This window comes from Lepisma saccharinum, chromosome 27, assembly GCF_977018435.1.
Source record: "Lepisma saccharinum chromosome 27, izLepSacc3.1, whole genome shotgun sequence".
NCBI classification, from domain to species: Eukaryota; Metazoa; Arthropoda; class Insecta; order Zygentoma; family Lepismatidae; genus Lepisma; species Lepisma saccharinum.
In genome coordinates this window covers 52,522,118-52,541,078 of record NC_139255.1, presented here as the reverse complement: position 1 = coordinate 52,541,078, position 18,961 = coordinate 52,522,118, and the positions used below count along the sequence as shown (strand labels likewise).

The 18,961-nt window shown below is 40.3% G+C and overlaps 1 protein-coding gene across 1 annotated transcript in view; it reads left to right on the top strand.

The window, feature by feature from the left end:
• Window positions 1-10,658: 10,658 nt before the first annotated feature.
• LOC145980252 (glycine receptor subunit alphaZ1-like) overlaps window positions 10,659-18,961 on the top strand; it is a 57,611-nt gene continuing 49,308 nt past the window's right edge. The window contains exon 1 of the mRNA XM_083113262.1: window positions 10,659-10,741. Coding sequence (XP_082969388.1) covers window positions 10,659-10,741 — 83 coding nt within the window. The remainder of the gene's footprint in view (window positions 10,742-18,961) is intronic.

Genomic DNA, 18,961 nt, shown 5'->3' with positions numbered 1-18,961 from the left:
CTTTCTTTTCACTCGTCCACCTTGCATATGGTTATACAATCAACCAATAAACCAATCAATTAATTAACAATCAATTAACCAATCAGTCAAGCAAGCAACCAATCAATGAAATAACCAATCAATCAAGCAATCAAGCAACCAATCACTCAACCAATGAACTAAAACAACCAACCAATCAGTCAATGAGCCAACCAATCTATAAATATTCCTATGCTTTCAGATATTTGTGTTCCTGAGCTTGGTGGAGTTCGTGGCTGCCCTTACGTTGGAGAAGAGGCCTAAGAAAGTTCTGAAGCATGTCAACGGGAAAATGATGAAAGTAAGAATTTCTTTCATTTCAATTAACGTAAGAATGCAAATTAATTAATCAATTGAAAAATAATATTTTAAAAGTTTGCTACTTGATGAAAACTAGAGAATGGTGCAAATATTTTCACATTTTATGTAAAAATATATATTCTAATATATGAGGAACGATCGATAAGTATCCGCACTTTTGCTGCAATTTGCTTGGCTACAAAGGAAAAAAATGTGTATTTTTTATAAATATCATGCTTATATGAATAACGACATGAAGTTTTGTTCTCGCAGATGCCTGCCAACGTAAGGAGAGTGTTCCCGAAATACAACATGGGTGGCAACGCTGCGTGGAGCCCGTCGCTGATTCGCCCTCTGTCAACTGTAGAAACGCTGAGAAAAAGAAGCGGGAAAAACGAGAAAGCCTTACACAAAGATGCGACAGCACTTCCGGGGGTGGAGATACGCAGAAAGCACGAGAATGCAGTGGACAAGATCGCGAAGGGCGTTTTCTTTCTTCTCTTCTTCGTCTTTAATGCCATCTACTGGTGCATCTTCATTTCGTGAAGGATTCCTTTCCTGTTGACTTCAACTTGTACTACTGCGTTCTTCGGGTGCTCCTGAATCTTCGACCAGTTTCAGCATTTCTTTCTTCCCGAAAGACTTTCAAAATTTAGAAACGTTTCATCTACTTGTCCTATATACAGGGTGATTCAGTAAAAGCGTACAAAAATGAAACATGTGTTATACCGGTTCTGCTGAAACAGTTTATCTCCAATTATCAAAACTGATAGTTTCCTAGTATAATAATATGCGATCAATTTCCCAAGTAACCAGAATACTGTATTTCGGTGTTCAAAATGCAAAACACCAATGTGTATTTAGCACATTAATTTAAAGACGTTGACGTGAGGAAACTACGAGGGCGTGCTTAAAAGTAATGCCTTCTATTTTGTTGTGACGGTGTAAAGACATTTTGGATTTTGAGCGACCACGCAATGTACTCTTCAGACTTCCCCCCTTCTCCATTCCAAGTTTCAAACTTCTATTACCAGGGGTTGCTGAAGTAGAGCGAGGAAAATGGCAGCATGTAATCATACTATGTCGGTGCACCTGAATCGTGTGGTGACCGCGTTTCTAACTGCAGAAAATGTGTCCCCCAATTGACATTCATCAGAGAATGAAGGATTTTTATGGCAATGTAACACGAGTGCTGTATGATGTTGGGCTGTTCATGCTCACAATGAAAACCGCTGCCGAGGAACTCTCAACTCTCAAGAAGTTCCTTGTCCCACACATGGAGAAAGGGGGAATGTCTGAAGAGTACAATGCATGGTTGGTCAAAATCCAAAATGTCTTCAGACCGTATTAATCTATAAGATTATATTTTATTTAAACTCTCTCTCTGGATGCTTCATGTTGACCAGGGCATTCACTTGTTTACTCCAGTTGTCTCAACCTCTGTGGTATGTGAATAATGCACAGTGTTGTGCTATGCAAACTTCCTGATGTATTCAGGATATAGGAAGTTCAATCAGGTTTATGGAGTCAGCTGTTTGCAATAGAGGTAGTAGAAATCAAGATTCGGCATGGAGGAAGGTCTCCATGGCCTGGATGATATAGAGGTGAGAAAGACTGAGAAGGGACTGACTTTGGCTTTGGATTGAGGAGAGAGAGGAGCTTGGAGAAAGGAGTTGAGGGAAAGTGAGGAGAGTCCTGGTCAACCTGCAACGAAGCCTATAAGAGGACTTAGTTTATTTTATTATTCGAATTTATCATCACTCTTCACATAGACAGGTAATTATCCAGCCATGATTCAGGTTCGAAGGTTCATAAAACCCAATGAGTGACCATTGTCTTTTCTAGTGGTTAGTTTTAGTTGCTAGGGGTTTAGTTTTAGTTGTGCCTTTCGCACTGCCAAGCATTTAACTTGTCATGTCAATAACGAGTGCTCTCATCATTGAGGATGAATGATGAATAAACTACATTACCCATTACGGGTAACTGGTTTCGATCTTATCATTTTGTAGAATGATAAGACACCGTCACAAAAAAATAGAAGGCATTACTTTTCAGCAAGCCCTCGTACATTAGAGCCAGTGGTTGATAAGTAATTTAAACCTAATTTTACACTGTCAAAATCGTAGAGCCGACCTCAGTAGCAGAGTGGTTAGCATCGCCCTCTACGACCTCAGGGGTGCCGGGTGTTCTTTGTGAGTGTAGCCTCATCATATCATACTCATCTTCGCGTTTAGCCAAAATTGGCAGAAAAGCGAAGTAAAATAAACCAATCAAAATCAATCAAAATTGATTGATTGATTCAGTTGTTGTTTTAAGTCCACTTTATACACAGTATGGCTTATCGGGACTGGACCTACAGTTTGAAGTGGGATCCGAACCACTATGTGCCTCCATCGGGTATCGAACCCAGAACCCCTTGATTACAAGGCGACGACGCTACCACTGGGTCATCGGGAGGCTAATGAATGAAAAAGATTAGACATAATGGAACTAGAAATTTTTCGTTCTCATTATGTTATGCCAATGTATTTATTTGAAGGGTGCATGAAAATTTAGGGACGACTTGAGATGACTGGATCCCTCTCAGATTTTCTTCATATTTGGCATACTCACTAATTGAGGCCTCCTAATCACGAATCTGAAGTTAAAAGTTGTCGGAAACGTCTGGAAATTGCAAAATAAGCGAAAATAAGGCGTTAGTTTTCGGAATGAAAACCGTCGATTTTCGCGATTTTTTTTGTTTCACAAGGAAATATATTCCTGATACTACCACGACACGAAATTTTAACTATGTTTGCCTAACCTAACCGAAACTAACCTAACCACATGTCAATGGTTCGTGGGGCTAGCGGCAATGGTTTGTGGGGCTAGCGCCAATGGTTTGCAATTATTTTGCAATTTCTAGACGCTTCCGACAAATTTTAACTTCAGATTCATGATTAGCAGGCCTCAATTAGTAAGTATGCCAAATATGAAGAAAATCGGAGAGGGGTCCGGTCATCTTAAGTCATACCAAAATTTAAAAGGTTTCTTCGAGTAAAATTGTTGGAATTCTGGTACCGACTTTCTTTTCTTTTAAGCATTTACCGGGCCGTCGTCTCTTAAAGGTTGATAACCACTGTTACAGAGTGTTCGAGTGAATCTGCATGTGGCTTGCTTTTGTTGTAGTTCAAAATCCAACAGACGATATACAGCTCACATGTAAAAGAGGTATCAACGACCTCAAGGCTGCAACACTGAGCAAGTAAGCTTCAAAGAGCCATATTTGTCATTTTAAATATGGCGCCTCCTTGGAAAATAAGTGTGCAAGAAGATCTAAGGAAAAGAAAAGTTCAAAATCTGAGAAAGCAAATACAAGATTGGAAACCAAAAGAAAACTGTAGTGTTGCATGAAGGACAGGAAATTTCAGAAATTATTTAATGGTCAAGTCACTTTTTTCAGAACGGCAATTTCACGTTGATCTGAGCTACTAGTTAATTTCTAAAACATTCTACACGGAGTAAATTGTCTAATATACATATTAGAAATATTTCAACGAACGAGGTTTCATAACGGAGGGAATGTCTCCTACAGTGTTCAAGTTATTAACGATCAGAATTTTGGTTACGCGACTTTTTAAACACCCTGTACGTATTTTATCATTCTTTCTCCCACTTCGCATCAGCAAAACTTCAAGAATTTGTAGTATTGGATCTGGATTAGGTTTTCAAGTTAAATGAATATTGTCACGAAACAATATAAACCTCGACAATGGATACACATGTCTATTTTTTTTAAATACACTGGAGTTTTTTTTCTAACCTATGGCTGGAACATTACACATTGTTACTATTGTTATGATAATAAAGCAATCTTAGTTTACTTTTGTGAAATGTTATTAAGAAAACTCTGCAGTGACCGATACGTTACTTAATTTTAGACGTCAAGACGGGAAAACCTTTCAGACATCCAAAAGGGGGGGGGGGGGTGCAATCACCAATCACTCATCTTGTGAACTGTAAAACAAATTGTTGAGCGACATTGAGAGTGGTTCGAGGCAGTGTTGTCACATGAACAGAGATTTCCCTCAGTGAGAGAAAGTCAGACAGAATGTTAGGTGAAAAGGGAAATTTCACGAAAAATATCGAAATTGCACGGAGATTCCTGACCCTCATATAAAATTCATGTTAAGTAAAATGTGAAATATAATTCCCTTTCTCTTGCAAATTTTACACGAAATATGCAGGTTATAAAATATTTTAATTTTGGGGTTTCAGAATATTAATATCTTTCCCTATCAACTTTTAAAATTATTGGAATATTTCAGTGAGCAAAAATCTATTGTTTGTGAAAATTTTGGTATTTCGTATATTTTTCGCAATTTGGTATCAATAATTTTCAATATTCCATGATTTTCCAACCATTCAGTAAGTTGTAATATTCCTGATTCAGTGGAAATATTACTCTACTATTGACAATAATAATAGTTGATAAAGTTTTATGATCGTGATTTTAAGATATCTTAGATAATGTGAATATTTTGGAGAAGAGAGGGGATTTTTCACCGTTAAAAGGGGAATTTTTGCACCATTAAAACAGAAATTTTGCAGATCTAAAAGGAAAATTTTGAACCTTTGAAAGAGAAATTTTGCCTTTAAAAGGCAAATTTTGCACTTTTATAAGGAAAATTTTGCACCTTTAAAAGGGAAATTTTGGTTTTAAAATTGAAATTTTGTACTTTAAAATGGAGATTTTGCACCTTCAAAATGGAAATTTTGCACCTTTAAAATGGAAATTTTGCACCTAAAAAAGGGAAATTTTGCCTTTAAAATTGAAATTTTGTACCTTTAAAATGGAAATTTTGTACCTTTAAGATGGAAATTTTGCACCTTCAAAATGGAAATTTTGCACCTTTAAAATGGAAATTTTGCACCTTTAAGAGGGGTAATTATACTTTCTGGTTTTGGTAACTCAGGGCCCAGGAGGTCCACACCAAATTTTGGTGAACGTATGACCGCAATGGTGTTAAAAAACCATACATTTGGTTGAAATAAACTTGTACTTTACACCAATGAGCTTAAATATTGAACAAAAAGTGGTTAAAAATTTCCCTCTTTCGTCCAAATTTGTGTTCTCTTCAGCTAAACTCTCGGATGGCTCCGATAACGAGATTTGCCATCCGAGAAGGGTATTTAGAAATCGAGACGAGACCGAGAACAAAAAATATATTTCCAACTCCAGACAAGTGTGAGAACAAGCCAGACGATACCGAGTCTTGAGAAACACTGATTTCATTTCTTCTTTAGCGACGTTTTTCTGTCACTTTTAGCTAATCGCGACGATGACTATCAGTGATGTGATGGAACTGATGAAGAGATAACAGCCCTGCACAGGCAGGGATTCGAACCAGGGGACCGAATTCCGTGACGCAGTGAGTGCTCCTTCATCAATTTCATCATATCATCACTCATCCTCATCGTCGCGATTAGCCAAAAGTGGCAGAAAAGCGACGTAAAGTAAACCAAATCAATCGAACCTAACCTACCCCTGTGCTAACCACTCGTACACACATCTGTTGGGTCCCTAGCCACGTGGGCATTCAGGAGAACGTAGCAGCTGATGCTGCCGCCAAGTCTGCTGATGCAGATGGCAACGCCCTCGTCCACCCTTTGCCAGCTAGCGACCTGCAGAATGTGTTCCGTTCTTGACACTTGGCAGGCCGAGTGGGATACAGAAACGGTGCTATTAAGCCCACCATAGGTGCTTGACGTTCCTCGTCCCGTCCCTGTCGGCAAGAGGTGGTTATTCTTACCCGGCGTATAGGCTAGGACACAGCCGTTTAACGCATTGCCACTTGCTACAAGGACTGCACCGTCCGTTGTGACGTTGTTTTAAGTGTTCGACACATTCTTCTGCAGAGCATTCCCTGACATTCGCTACGAGACTCGGCGGCAAGAGGCCCGGCATCAGCGCTTGTCTTTCCCGGTGAACGGGTCCGCGACAGTCGCTAGAGTTCGGCTATTAAAATTGCAGTTTTCATATTGTGTACTAACCTTGACTACAGAAGGTGTTGAAAATGATGTCTCTCTGCTGCAACACATTCCTGGCATCTCCGAAGAAATTGGCATTTACACGTGCAAGTTCGTCTACTGTAATTCTCCCGATTTCTTGTACTACTCTCTTTCAACTCACGGATGGTGTGCGGATTGTCTTTGTATACTTTATTTTTTACATTTCCCCAATATTCTTTACACTTTTATTCAGAACTGACCCTGTTACTTTAAACTTTTTTACGAGGTTTAATATAGATGTCCTATGTGGAACAGAAACACCAGGAAATTTCGTTGCAAAACGTCGTCGCACTTCTCCACAATTCCTCTTTCCGAAGTAACACTCGACAAGATAAATCCTTTGTTGTAATGTAAACTTTTGTGGTGCCATATTAAGCCACAATCTTCAACACACGACACAACACAACTTCCGAGGGAGGATTATACTGGCGTCAGTCTGCAACGTCAACAGAAAGGGAAAGAGAGAGAAGGCAGGGAGAGCGAAAAAAAAACAGACTGTAGCGTGCAACTGTCGCGGACCCGTTCACCGGGAAAGACAAGCGCTGATGCCGGGCCGCTTGCCGCCGAGTCTCGTAGCGAATGTCAGGGAATGCTCTGTAGAATGTGCCGATTTTAACAACCTCAGACAGAGTTTTAACCTTTCCAAGGACTTGTCATCCATGTTGGATGACGATGTCAGTGTTTTAAGCAACGTTTTTTAAGGTTTTTGAGAAGAGTCGGTCTCTTTCACTGTTTCTGAGGTAGTTTTAAACTTTCCTTACGTTTTTAATGTGTTGAATTTGTCCAGTGCCGGTCTGTTTACACCCTGCATTTCTTAACCTTCTTTGAGGGGCTATTACACCCCCTTTTTATCTTTTTAACCCTTAACCACAGGCGTGAACATTTTGGGCACTAACACAGTCCACAGGACCTCTATGAAAAAAGGTAATATAAATATATCAAGACATATTCTAAATGACGTGAATTTAATCACGTCTTATGCTTTGTTATTCACTGAACACAATTACGTAGTTTTGAGAGGGAAACATTATTTTTTAACTTCCCTCAAAAAATATTTTGTTTATATTGTGAGTTTAAGCAAAACAAACACACCAATCCAAAATATCTCTTAACTGAGTATTTACACACAGCTGATCAACGTGAATTTAGTCCTTACTTATTGTTTAACATTCATTCTTCAAAACCGCGGGTCCCTGTATTCAATATATGCCACAAATAAAAAATCTGCAATTCTCTTGTCTATTGATCGTAATAAATCATCGGTGATTTTAACCCTGAAACACAGTCGTGACGTCCGCGGGACCACAGTATATAAATAGAACACCACAGAAGCAGATAATGCAACCTTTCCCTTCACGCTTTCACAGCACACTGAAGTTGAGGAAGGTACTGAAAGATAGGTAGCCTCAAGGTCAAAATTAATGGCGGGGTAACAAGCAAAAGGAATACTCTGGTGTGGTCACAACTGTAGTTGAGGGTTAATTTTAGGTAAGGGTTTTTGATAAGGGGATCTTCCCTGTATTCCTTGAAGGGTGCAAAATGGCCTGATGTCCCGACGCACATCAATTCAATCAATCAATGAAGCTACACGAAGGTCGGCGTTAGTAAGAAACACTGAAAAGAGACACTGGTAGCCGGAAGTGAGTACAAATAAACAATTGGCCCCCTCCACCGGCCATAACTGCTTATATTGAAAGTCAGCGTCGTGCACTGTGATGACAAGGGGAGGGATTGTATGCTTATCAACTGTGGCGTCGCTAGGCCATCTGCTTTGGGGGGCTGCAACCAGATACATGACTTACTACTATTGTAAATATTTTTAATGTTTGAAAATAGCAAAGTGATTAATAAGATAATAATATATAACAAGCATAAGGAATAAAAACTAACATAGACTTACTGCATTAATTTTTATAAAAACAGATGGATATTCTTGTCCTGTTTTTCTAATGCTGATGAACTATGTCTTTATGTATCAGCTGTTCTCTGCGGTTCGAATTTCTTGCAAAATTATCAATAACACAATCCACACGCAATTCATGACACTCTTCGTTTTCTATGGCCAGTATTGCAAGTGAGGAAAGTCTGTCTTGGCCCATACTATTACGCAAAAATGTCTTGATTCTCTTCAAACAGCTAAAACTCCTCTCACACGATGCTGATGTCACAGGAATTGTCTCTGCAATTTGCAACATTCTGCATAAGTTCGGAAACATGTCTTTTGGAATGGCGATCATTAAATGTACTATGGATGTGATGGTGTATGTCAAGTTCTTCAGGTAATTGTTTGCAACCATGATTTCAGCGATCGGCACTTGTAATTGAAAATAGTCACAAAAACCACTCAAGAATTGAGGGTTCAAAAACAAGTCAACATTTGTTGTAGGCCTAAGTAAAGAAGGTGACAAATGCTGAATTCCAACCAGAACACTGGAAGTTGCTTTATCTTTGAAACGACTTTCCAGCTCATTTATCATTCGATAGTGTAAAAAAGTCCGCAGAATGCAGGTTTATCGGTATCAGTTTTGTGCCCAAGGGTTTCATTTACAACGTGGTCTTTCAGTGATGATAGTAATGTGTGAACACGTTTGTGAACTTTTGAATAATATTCAACACGTGTTACCTTCTGTTTCACAAATGACTCTTCCTCTTGGTAAAATATTCTTCATTTCGCATACCGCGTAAACTGTCAAGCACTGCATTAACACCTGCAATTGCCTCCGCAATATCAAGGCTTGGTGACTGCAACTTGTTATTGAGAATTTCTGTTATGGACAGAAGCTCAATGAAAATAAACAGAGACGTCATGGTTGAGAATTTTCTCAAAAATTCATCAAGGCCTAGGGCTGTACATTTATCTTCTGAATCTGATGGTTTCCTCAGATATTTCAAAAGAGCATCATAAGTTTTCTCACCGCAAGTAGAGACCTTATTTGGCAAGCCCATCTAGTGCTACTTAGATTTTTTAGTTCTGCACAAACATTTAACTCTGTCTGTATTTCTACAAACCGTGTATGAGCTATTCCGGGCGTAGAAAAGTAGGTATATACAAGCACTTGAGGATATCAAAAAAAATAATTCCAACTTCAGGAATATCTGTACAAATGTTAAGTAGAACCAAATTTAACCTGTGAGCATAGAAATGAACGTATAGTGCAAAGGGATGTTCTTCCATAAATAGCCGTTGAACACCACTATTTTGGCCACTCATGACAGCGCCACCATCATACCCCTGACCAACACATATTGCCTACCTGTGAGCAATAACACTTCAACAACGCGATGAAGATAAGAACGGCGTTTTTTTTATTTCTTTCACACTGGCATTTGTCAAACGATTAACTACTGTCCCCAATTTTTCTGTACTTTGGAACGTCAGCCATTTTTCAGTTGCTATTACATGAGAAGCACATTTCTCGTGATCTTTAAATTTGTCTATAGCCTTTTTCCAGTTACGAACACCAATACTGGCAAATGCAGGATCTGCCTTACCTGTCTGGCCTACGAAATGTCTACAGGGAAAACAAAAGGGTGCATCGTGATTAACACTGTACTCAATCCACCGGAAACTTTTGTACCATACTTCATTTAAACACTTATTCTAGTTACCGAAAACACTACCTGGAAATCTGGGAAGAAACGGTTGTTTGGGCCCTTCGCTTTTACTGCCTAAATCTGAAGTGATGAAACTCTCGACTTCTTTTCGATGAACTTGGAGTGGGAGGACATGTTTCCGATTCTGCTGGTGCAGTTGAAGCAGGTAGCTTATCTTCATCGAAACAACGGTAAATGTCACAAAAAGCTTTGATACCAAACACACAATATCACAAACTCCGTAACACAAAACGCACCACTACCGTTTCCCCGCGTAGCAACCGTTGCAAAAATAGAACAAATGACGGCGATCGATGGCACTGTTGCCAGCTAAAGATATGACGTGTCAGATGTAAGATCGTGGTTTTAAAAAAAAAATTGCCACAACGAAACGATTCTTTCCCAGAATATGTATCTAGAGGTATGTTCCTGCATTAACAATTGTTCAAATATGTTTTCTCGAAATACTGTATATAATAATAGGTAAAAATTGGGGGTGGGCTTATCAAGTGTATTGTGTACCCTTATCAAGTGATAAGGGTACACAATACCAGTGAAATAACGAGGGACAGAAGCACAATGGACATGATTGCATGTACTTAAACATTCATGTACGCGCATTTGCCATCGATCTGGCTGAAACGAAGGATTTCTTGAACGTCTGCTGTATTTGTCATTTGATTTGAAGTACCGTCATGCGAGGGACGATTGTCATAGCGATGGTGCACATGGCTTACGTGGCGATTGGGAATAGCGAGGGACCGTGTGACGTAATTAAGTAAGTACAAGGGCAGGGCTGTGGGTTTTTGGTTTTTTGGAATTTTGAATTTGAATTTGAATCTAAAATTTTGGGTGCGTCAGCACTACGGCTATTTTGCACCCGTCACATTATACGGGGTCCAGCCCCTTATCGTTACGCATAACAACTCTAACGTTGCAGAACTAAAATCATAAAATATTAAAGTCTTCTGACTGTCGTTAAAAGCTGAGGCTGTAAAGGAGCACTCGGCACGAATAAGGACAAAACACAGGACAACACAAACAAAATTATACTGGCTATGGGGCCAGTCGCCAGAGCCTCGTTAGTCTGCAGTCCAGGGTGTACTACGTGGAAGTGAGGTTGACTATTGGGTGCACTACGTGGAAGGAGCACCCTTACACCCCGGTTTATGGAACGAAATGATAAATTGGTTGGTTGGTTGGTGTTTGAAGTCCACTTTATGCACGGTAAGGCTAATCGGGACTGTACCTACAGTTTAAAGTGGGAACCGAACCACTATGTGCCTCCACCGGGTATCAAACCCAGCACCCCTTGATTACAAGCCGAAGACGCTACCACTTCGCCATCAGGGAAGCCCACACAACGGTAAAATTTACATAAGTGTACATAAGACTTCCATCTCTTCATGCATAATTTAAACTACACTGACCTGGTTTCAATTCTCATAGCAGAACGAATTTGTTTGAATTGTTGTTTTAATTTGAGTTTTTTTGTTTCAAGTCTACTTTCATGCACATATAGGCTAATCGGGGCTGGACCTACAGTTTAAAGTAGGATCAGAACCACTATGTAATGTGCCTACCCCAGGTGTTGAACCCAGGACCCTTTTATTACAAGGCGACAACGTTACCACTCCGCCATCGAGGAGGACTCCCAAAAGAAAGTTTTCTTAGTGCATTTCGTTGTGGGGGGAGGTGGTTACACGAGCGTATATTATAGACTATCTGAGAAGCCTGAAATGCAGAATAAAAAAGTGATTCGAAATTGTCAATGAAATTGTTTATTTCAATAAAAGGTTATGGTGCTTATGGAGTTGGCAACCTGATTTCTCAGGAGTTTGCAACCTCGCTGCCGTAGGCATGGCAGCGGGGCCTCCTTGAAGACGCCGATAATGAGCGAAATGGGTGTGTCCAATCATTTACACGCGGCTCTAACGCAGGCTAGAACTTGTACTCAGCATATGCCACTGGGGGCATGTCATGGCTTTCGTGTTGAACTGTAAAAGGGCCACATGCATCATGCAAGAGACAACTGAGAGTCATTCAAATGATACAGAAGTAGTAAATAATGTAACCCACAATCTTAGATATTCTTCAAATTTGTATTAGATTTGTGCCTCAGGTGGTCCTTACAATGAAATATTTTAATATTTTTGAACATTTGGCTTGGGAAATAACAAAAGATTGGGATCGTGCATTCATTACTTCAAGACCAATTTGCTATTCACTCAATAGTTAGAATTTCTTAAAAATATACTTTAGTATTATACGGACTATCTCCAATTAGTACGCTATACGTGCCTAATCTACCCTAACCTTCATATCTAATTAGTTAGTTTAGGTTCTTATGGCGTACTAATTACATGGGAAGGTTAGGTTAGGTTGAGTTAGGTTAAGTACGTATAGCGTACTAATTAGAGATAGTCCGTATATACTCAAGTACCCTTAAAAATTTGCATTTGTCTTAAGAAATAAGTGAACTAGTTTTGAAATTTTAAGCCCTCAAAATTCTGCCTGAGTCTAAAATAACACTTTTCAAAAATTTAGGGGTCAGTTTCAAAACAGTTTTCTGGATGAATTCCACTTTGAAAATTTATAAAAATTGCAACAGTGAAAGTATATGTATACTAATAAGATTGAAATCCATAGGTGCTGGTAGACATAAAAACAAGTAACTTTTCCCTATAAAGTTTACCTCGAAAGCGCTTACTTTCTGTGCTATACGCGCTTAAAATCTATCCTGTACGTATGCAACCCAACACAGCAAACACTTGCTCTGACATAACTACCAGGGGCGCGTGGCAGGGTTGCCACTAGCGTTCCTCGTTAAGAGAGACGACTTGAAAACAACAACTTGGGAATCTTGCCTGAGCAAAATCCACAACATTAATGATACTTGCGATGTTGTAAGAAGCATTCACAGTATTTATAAACTGACCAAGACAAATAATAGGCAGACTGATATTCAAGATTAGCTAGTCATTCTAAAATATCTCCATAATTGATTGATTGATTTGGTTTATTTTAATTCGCTTTTCTGCCACCTTTGGCTAATCGCGAAGATGAGGATGATATGATGAAATAACGAATGACACCAATGTCTATGCCAGGATTTTAACCCGAGACACCTGGCGCCGTAGCGAGGTGTGCTAACCACATCACCGCGGAGTGTTTCGTGTATCATGCAATATCAACAATTGCAAGCGACACGTGAGATAGGGGAAATCCACGAACGAACTAATGTAAACATGATGTGTTTGCTGCCTCGTTTCGAACACGCAGACTGTTATGTTATAACAATTTATTTATTAGAAAATTGTGAACTAGCGCTATTGCAAATCGAGTTCGTTATAAAAAGCAGGCAAACCTCTATACTGAAAGGAAACAAAAATCTCCGGCAGATGAATATTCTTGAGACACTTCGGTGACTGAGTACGTTTAGTGATCAAACACATGATCTCTCTACCGAATGTTCCGGACACGAGTTCCGACCTGGACAAAGGTGTCACTGGATCTTTCGTCCTCATATTTACTATTTGCCTGAAAGTTCAGAAAAATGACGTACAATGAGAAGGCTAGAAATTCACAAGAATTATCCCGGAAATTCATCTAGATGTCAGAATCTCGCTCATTTGCTACAAAACGTTGTTTCCAGGGTGAACTAAAAGTTGACATTTTGGTGACTTATGAAAATGTTACTCTTAAAGTAAAGTGTTCCCCTGTGCATAGCACCACGCCATGAAGGCGTATAGGGGGTGTGGGGGTAACGCCCCACACTTTCTTGATCCGGTCGTGAGTGGGGGTGATGTGATCAGCATCACGCCCCTGACCGCCTTTACCCCCCAGGGTTTCCCCCAGGTACCCATGTTATTCGACGCTGGGTAGGCGCCGGGGCCGCTTCCACCGTTAGAAAAGTTCCCGGATTTGAACCGGCCGGGGATCGAACCCGGGACCTTTAGCATGGTAGTCAGACGCGTTACCGACTGAGCCACCGCGAAAATGTTACTCTTACATTTCAATTATGATATCAAGTTGCTACAATGAATGATAAATATGTGCAACTTATGACGTGTACTCAATGGTTTCCTTTTTATTATTTTTCTTTCACGTTCAATGATCAGAATGCGAAGCAAAGGCACAAAATGAGAAAACTAATTCCCACACATGAAAAGAGTGTAAATTACGAGGATTTCTCTTGATGTACAAATATCAAACGATATAGTGAAGTGCGGAACAAACTAGCACAGGCAGTAGGCACCGAACTCAATGTAATTCCTTTCAATGAAATATTAATTTCTTCCTACAACTTCTTTAATAGAGCATTCAAGATGAACCAGTTTGAGTTTTTAACTGAGTGAGAGTTTTTAATTCGCATGTTCCTAGTATTGCAAATAATCGTTGGAATTTTCTTGAAACCCACTATTAAAACACATCATTTTTTACATGCATATCAGTTGTCGGTAAAATTTATAGGTTGCCACTGTTTTCTAAAATAAGCCAGGGGTCTTGGGTTCGAATCCCGGCTTGGGCATGGATGTTTGTGAGTGTCCATTCATCAATTTCATGCCTTCATCACTCATCCCCATCTTCGCAAATTAGCCAAAAGTGGTACAAAAGTGGGAGGGAGGGAGATTCAAAGGAGAGAAAGAGGAAGAAAAATACTTCTCTATTTCTTTCTATCTCTCTCTCTCTCTCTCTCTGCCACCCCTCCTGGATGATTGTATGCGCTCGAGCGTGGGAGACTCGAACGAGTACGAACGAGCTAAAGTGGTTCCATGTAGTACGCTAATGCGAACATAACACTGTAACGACCGCCATGTTAGTCAGATTTCAGTGGTATATTGGCATTTATTTTATTCGTATAATTTCAAGTTAACTTGGATTAAATTATTTATACTTAATTGTTTTCATAATTCATGTATATATTTACGTTTTATCTTATGTTATAATATTATTCGCGTATTTTTGCAACATTTATTCAGAATTTATAGGCTAATAATTATCCCAAATAATATATGCAACGTTTTCATTGTTCTTCAAATCCAAAATGGCCAGGACTATTACTATCTTTCACGCAAATTTTGTTGTTTAAGCACAAGTTAAATACATTTCTTACTAATACCGACTTTTGTTCAACAATGTACAAGATTGAAGTAATTTGTCTTCGTTATAAACTAAATCTTTATTTATGTGCAAGGGCAAATATGAATTATTTGATAAAACCAGTTTAGTTATTTCTATATAGTTTAATATTGTGATATTATAGCAAGGTATTTCTCCCTCGCTTTCAATAAAATATCGTTTTCCTATTGGCTGTTTATGTTAGGAGTGGGGGAACCACGCTTCGTGTTTTTGGCGATGTAAAATCTTCCACGTTGGCATTTTTAATTGTTGCCAACCTGAACTTAAGCTTACTATCGCTAATTAACATTGATGTGTTATATAAATTATCAGTTTTTCTTGTGTTATGAGTTTGTATTATTGTAAGATAGAACAATCTGTTATGCTGCGCCTCGCGCTTGAGGTAGGCAGTTGAGGTCTTGCTATTAACTGTGAAGGCGGTGCGCGGACTCTCGTGTTAAATAAGTTGCTTATCACTGCCTATGAGCGTGCATGACCCAACAAATTATAATTTTAACTTGTGCGAATCAGTATGTACGCGCGCGATTCGTGATTAAAGATTTTGGACATTTTAATTATAAAGTATTTGAATTTTATTTACTATCACGTGTCGCAATTCGGTGGTTTCCTTCCTGGAGGAATGTGGAATGTCTTAATCCCGATCCCTGGGTGAGAACTGGTACTTCCAACTGACCAGCCGGAGCAAGGAGCGGTGTGTTGCCAATTCGGATATCCATACCCTGGAGTTACGAGTGGTGGTACGTTGCAACAGTGAGACTTTTCATCGTGGTATCAGTGGACGGAGGTGTTTAATACGGTGTGCGATGAGTGAGGCCCGAATTCCAGCGACCAAGGCCCTGATGTCTATATAGTATCGTGAAGGTAGGTATCGTGGCGGCATGTGATACGGGGGAGAGAGAGGGCTTAGCATTTGGCATGAAGTCAGTGTAGTTTCAAAGCAGGGTCAAAGCCTTTGCCTTTGTTGTTTTCTAAACTTATTGAATTATACAGTGTGTCGTGCCGTCCGTGAAGCGCCACCTAGCTCGGCGGCAGTAATGTGCGTCTACGCAAACAACGATAGTCTACATTCTACACGTAGTCTATTTTATACCGCGTGAGGCACCTAAAAGTACCACCTGAAATAGCGAAGAAACCAGAAACAGTAGCGATGTGAGGTTTGCGGCAAACAATAATATCAAATGGGGCTCGTAAATCGGAGGTATGGGGGTGGGTCGAAAAATATCGACAAATGGGGCATCTGGAGCAAAGTCATATTTTTTTAAATGGAACGACATACAATAACATGCATAATATAAAAGAGCACACGCAGAGAAACACAACGCCGTTGGTCTCATGCATCTACTGCACATAGGAACGAAGATATGACCATGTGAAAATATGTAAACAAACTAACAAGTGGCCCACTTGACCGTCAGTACCACGGCATGTAAGACTTCTCAGGTGCCTGACAGAACTGCCTTTACGCAGAGCAAGTTTCGATAGCAGGTCCACGAGATCGTGTTAGTTCATAGCAAGCAGTCGTAGTGGTAAGAGCTAAGATTATGGTGTTCACAAACATAGAAAAAGCGGACATGATCCTGATTTATGGGGAATGCCGAAATAATGCCTCAGAAGCCTACCGTGTGTACGCAGAGAGATATCCGGACAGACGACAGCCATCTCGACGTCTGTTTGGTAAGTTATTTATTAAATTAAGAGACACCGGACGTGTAACACCACGAGCACGTGTGCGGAACAAGCCAACTACAGGTGAGGCAGGTGCAACAAATGTTCTCGCCGCTGTTGCTGTGAATCCGCACGTTAGCTCCCGTGAAATTGCCAGGGATGCTGGGATGAGTCAGCGAAGTGTATTGCGCATTCTGCACACACACAAGTTTCACCCATATCATATCTCCCTCCATCAGGAACTTCACGGGAATGATTTTGTGGGCCGTGTTCGGTTTTGCACATGGTTGTTACGACACGACACACCCGATTTGTCACGTACCCTCTTCACTGACGAGGCAACTTTTACCAATCATGGAAATGTCAACCTAAGGAACATGCACTATTGGTCGGTGAAAAATCCACATTGGCTTCGCCAAGTGGAACGCCAGCGCCCATGGAGTGTGAACGTGTGGTGTGGTATAGTGGGTGAACATCTCATTGGCCCTTTTTTTATACAAGGGACACTGAATGCTGACCGATACATACAGTTTTTACAACATGAACTGCCTGTACTATTGGAGGACATACCACTTCAGACAAGGAGGGACATGTGGTACCAACATGACGGGTGCCCAACTCACAGTGCAAGACGCGCTACAGCATATGTGGAAAATACATTTCCAAATCGTTGGATTGGACGTGGAGGGCCTATCAAATGGCCGGCTCGTTCCCAAGATTTAACACCGTTAGACTTTTTCCCGTGGGGAAAGCTGAAGGACATTGTCTACCGGGATGTGCCAACAACTCCAGAGGATATGCAACACCGCATTACTGCGGCCTGTAGGGACATTCCCTACGAGATGCTACATTCTGTGCAACGATCTTTGCGTGGGCGCCTCGTTGCCTGTATCGCAGCTGACGGCCACCACTTTGAACACACACTTTGACAGGTTTTCGCATCTTACGCAGTGGTTCTTCGACATACTGTCATGGTCATTTTCATTATGCTGTAACACTGTGAAATACATGGTGCTGACGATGTCTACAGGATTTTTCTTCCTTTAACACGTTCTGTCTTCATCTTGTCCAATGGCTTCCGACATCTCATACTTGTACATGCCGTGGTACTGACGGTCAAGTGGGCCACTTGTTAGTTTGTTTACATATTTTCACATGGCCATATCTTCGTTCCTATGTGCAGTAGATGCATGAGACCAACGGCGTTGTGTTTCTCTGCGTGTGCTCTTTTATATTATGCATGTTATTGTATATCGTTCCATTAAAAAAAATATGACTTTGCTCCAGATGCCCCATTTGTCGATATTTTTCGACCCACCCCATACCTCCGATTTACGAGCCCCATTTGATATTATCGTATCAATCCCTAAGATTATATGTTTATTTTATTAAGTCTCTCTGAACGCTTCACGTTGACCAGGGCATTCACTTGCTTTTCTCAGTTGTCTCAAGCCTCTGAGGCATGTTTATAATGCACAGTGTTGCGCTATGCAAACCTCCTGAGCATTCAGGAAAACAGGTAGTTCCTTCTGTTTATGGAGTCAGCGGTTTGCATAGTGGCAATTAATAACACGATTCGGCATGGAGGAAGATCTCGATGGCCTAGTGATATAGAGGTGAGACAAGCTGAGAGGGGACTGACTTTTGGGATTGAGTTGAGAGAGAAGAGGTGGTTAGCAGAGCAGTAGGTCAGAAGTGGAACGACGCTTTGGTCGACGAATTGGAGAAGCTAACAGAGGACTTCGCATATTCTATTCAGCTTAATACTTCAGATAGACAGGTAATTATCCTAACATCCAGCCATGATTCAGGTTCAACGGTTCACAAACCCCAACGAGTGACCATTGTCTTTTCTGTAGTTTAGTTCCTTAGTGTGATTTTGTACCTTTCGCATTGCCAAGCGTTAACTCGTCGTGCCAACGACGAGTGCTCTCATCAGAGGATGAATGATGAGTAACATACATCACCCATTGATTAATTGGTTAACATTCTAGGTACTTGTAAGATCCCACGAACTTTAAGGTTCGTTACGTTATTGTTTGCCGCAAACCTCACATCGCTACTGTTTCTGGTTTCTTCGCTATTTCAGGTGGTACTTTTAGGTGCCTCACGCGGTATACGTAGATTACGTAATCTATGTAAACAACATGGCGAAAGGTGGTAACTTAGCAAAGGGCGCCGCGGAAGTAAA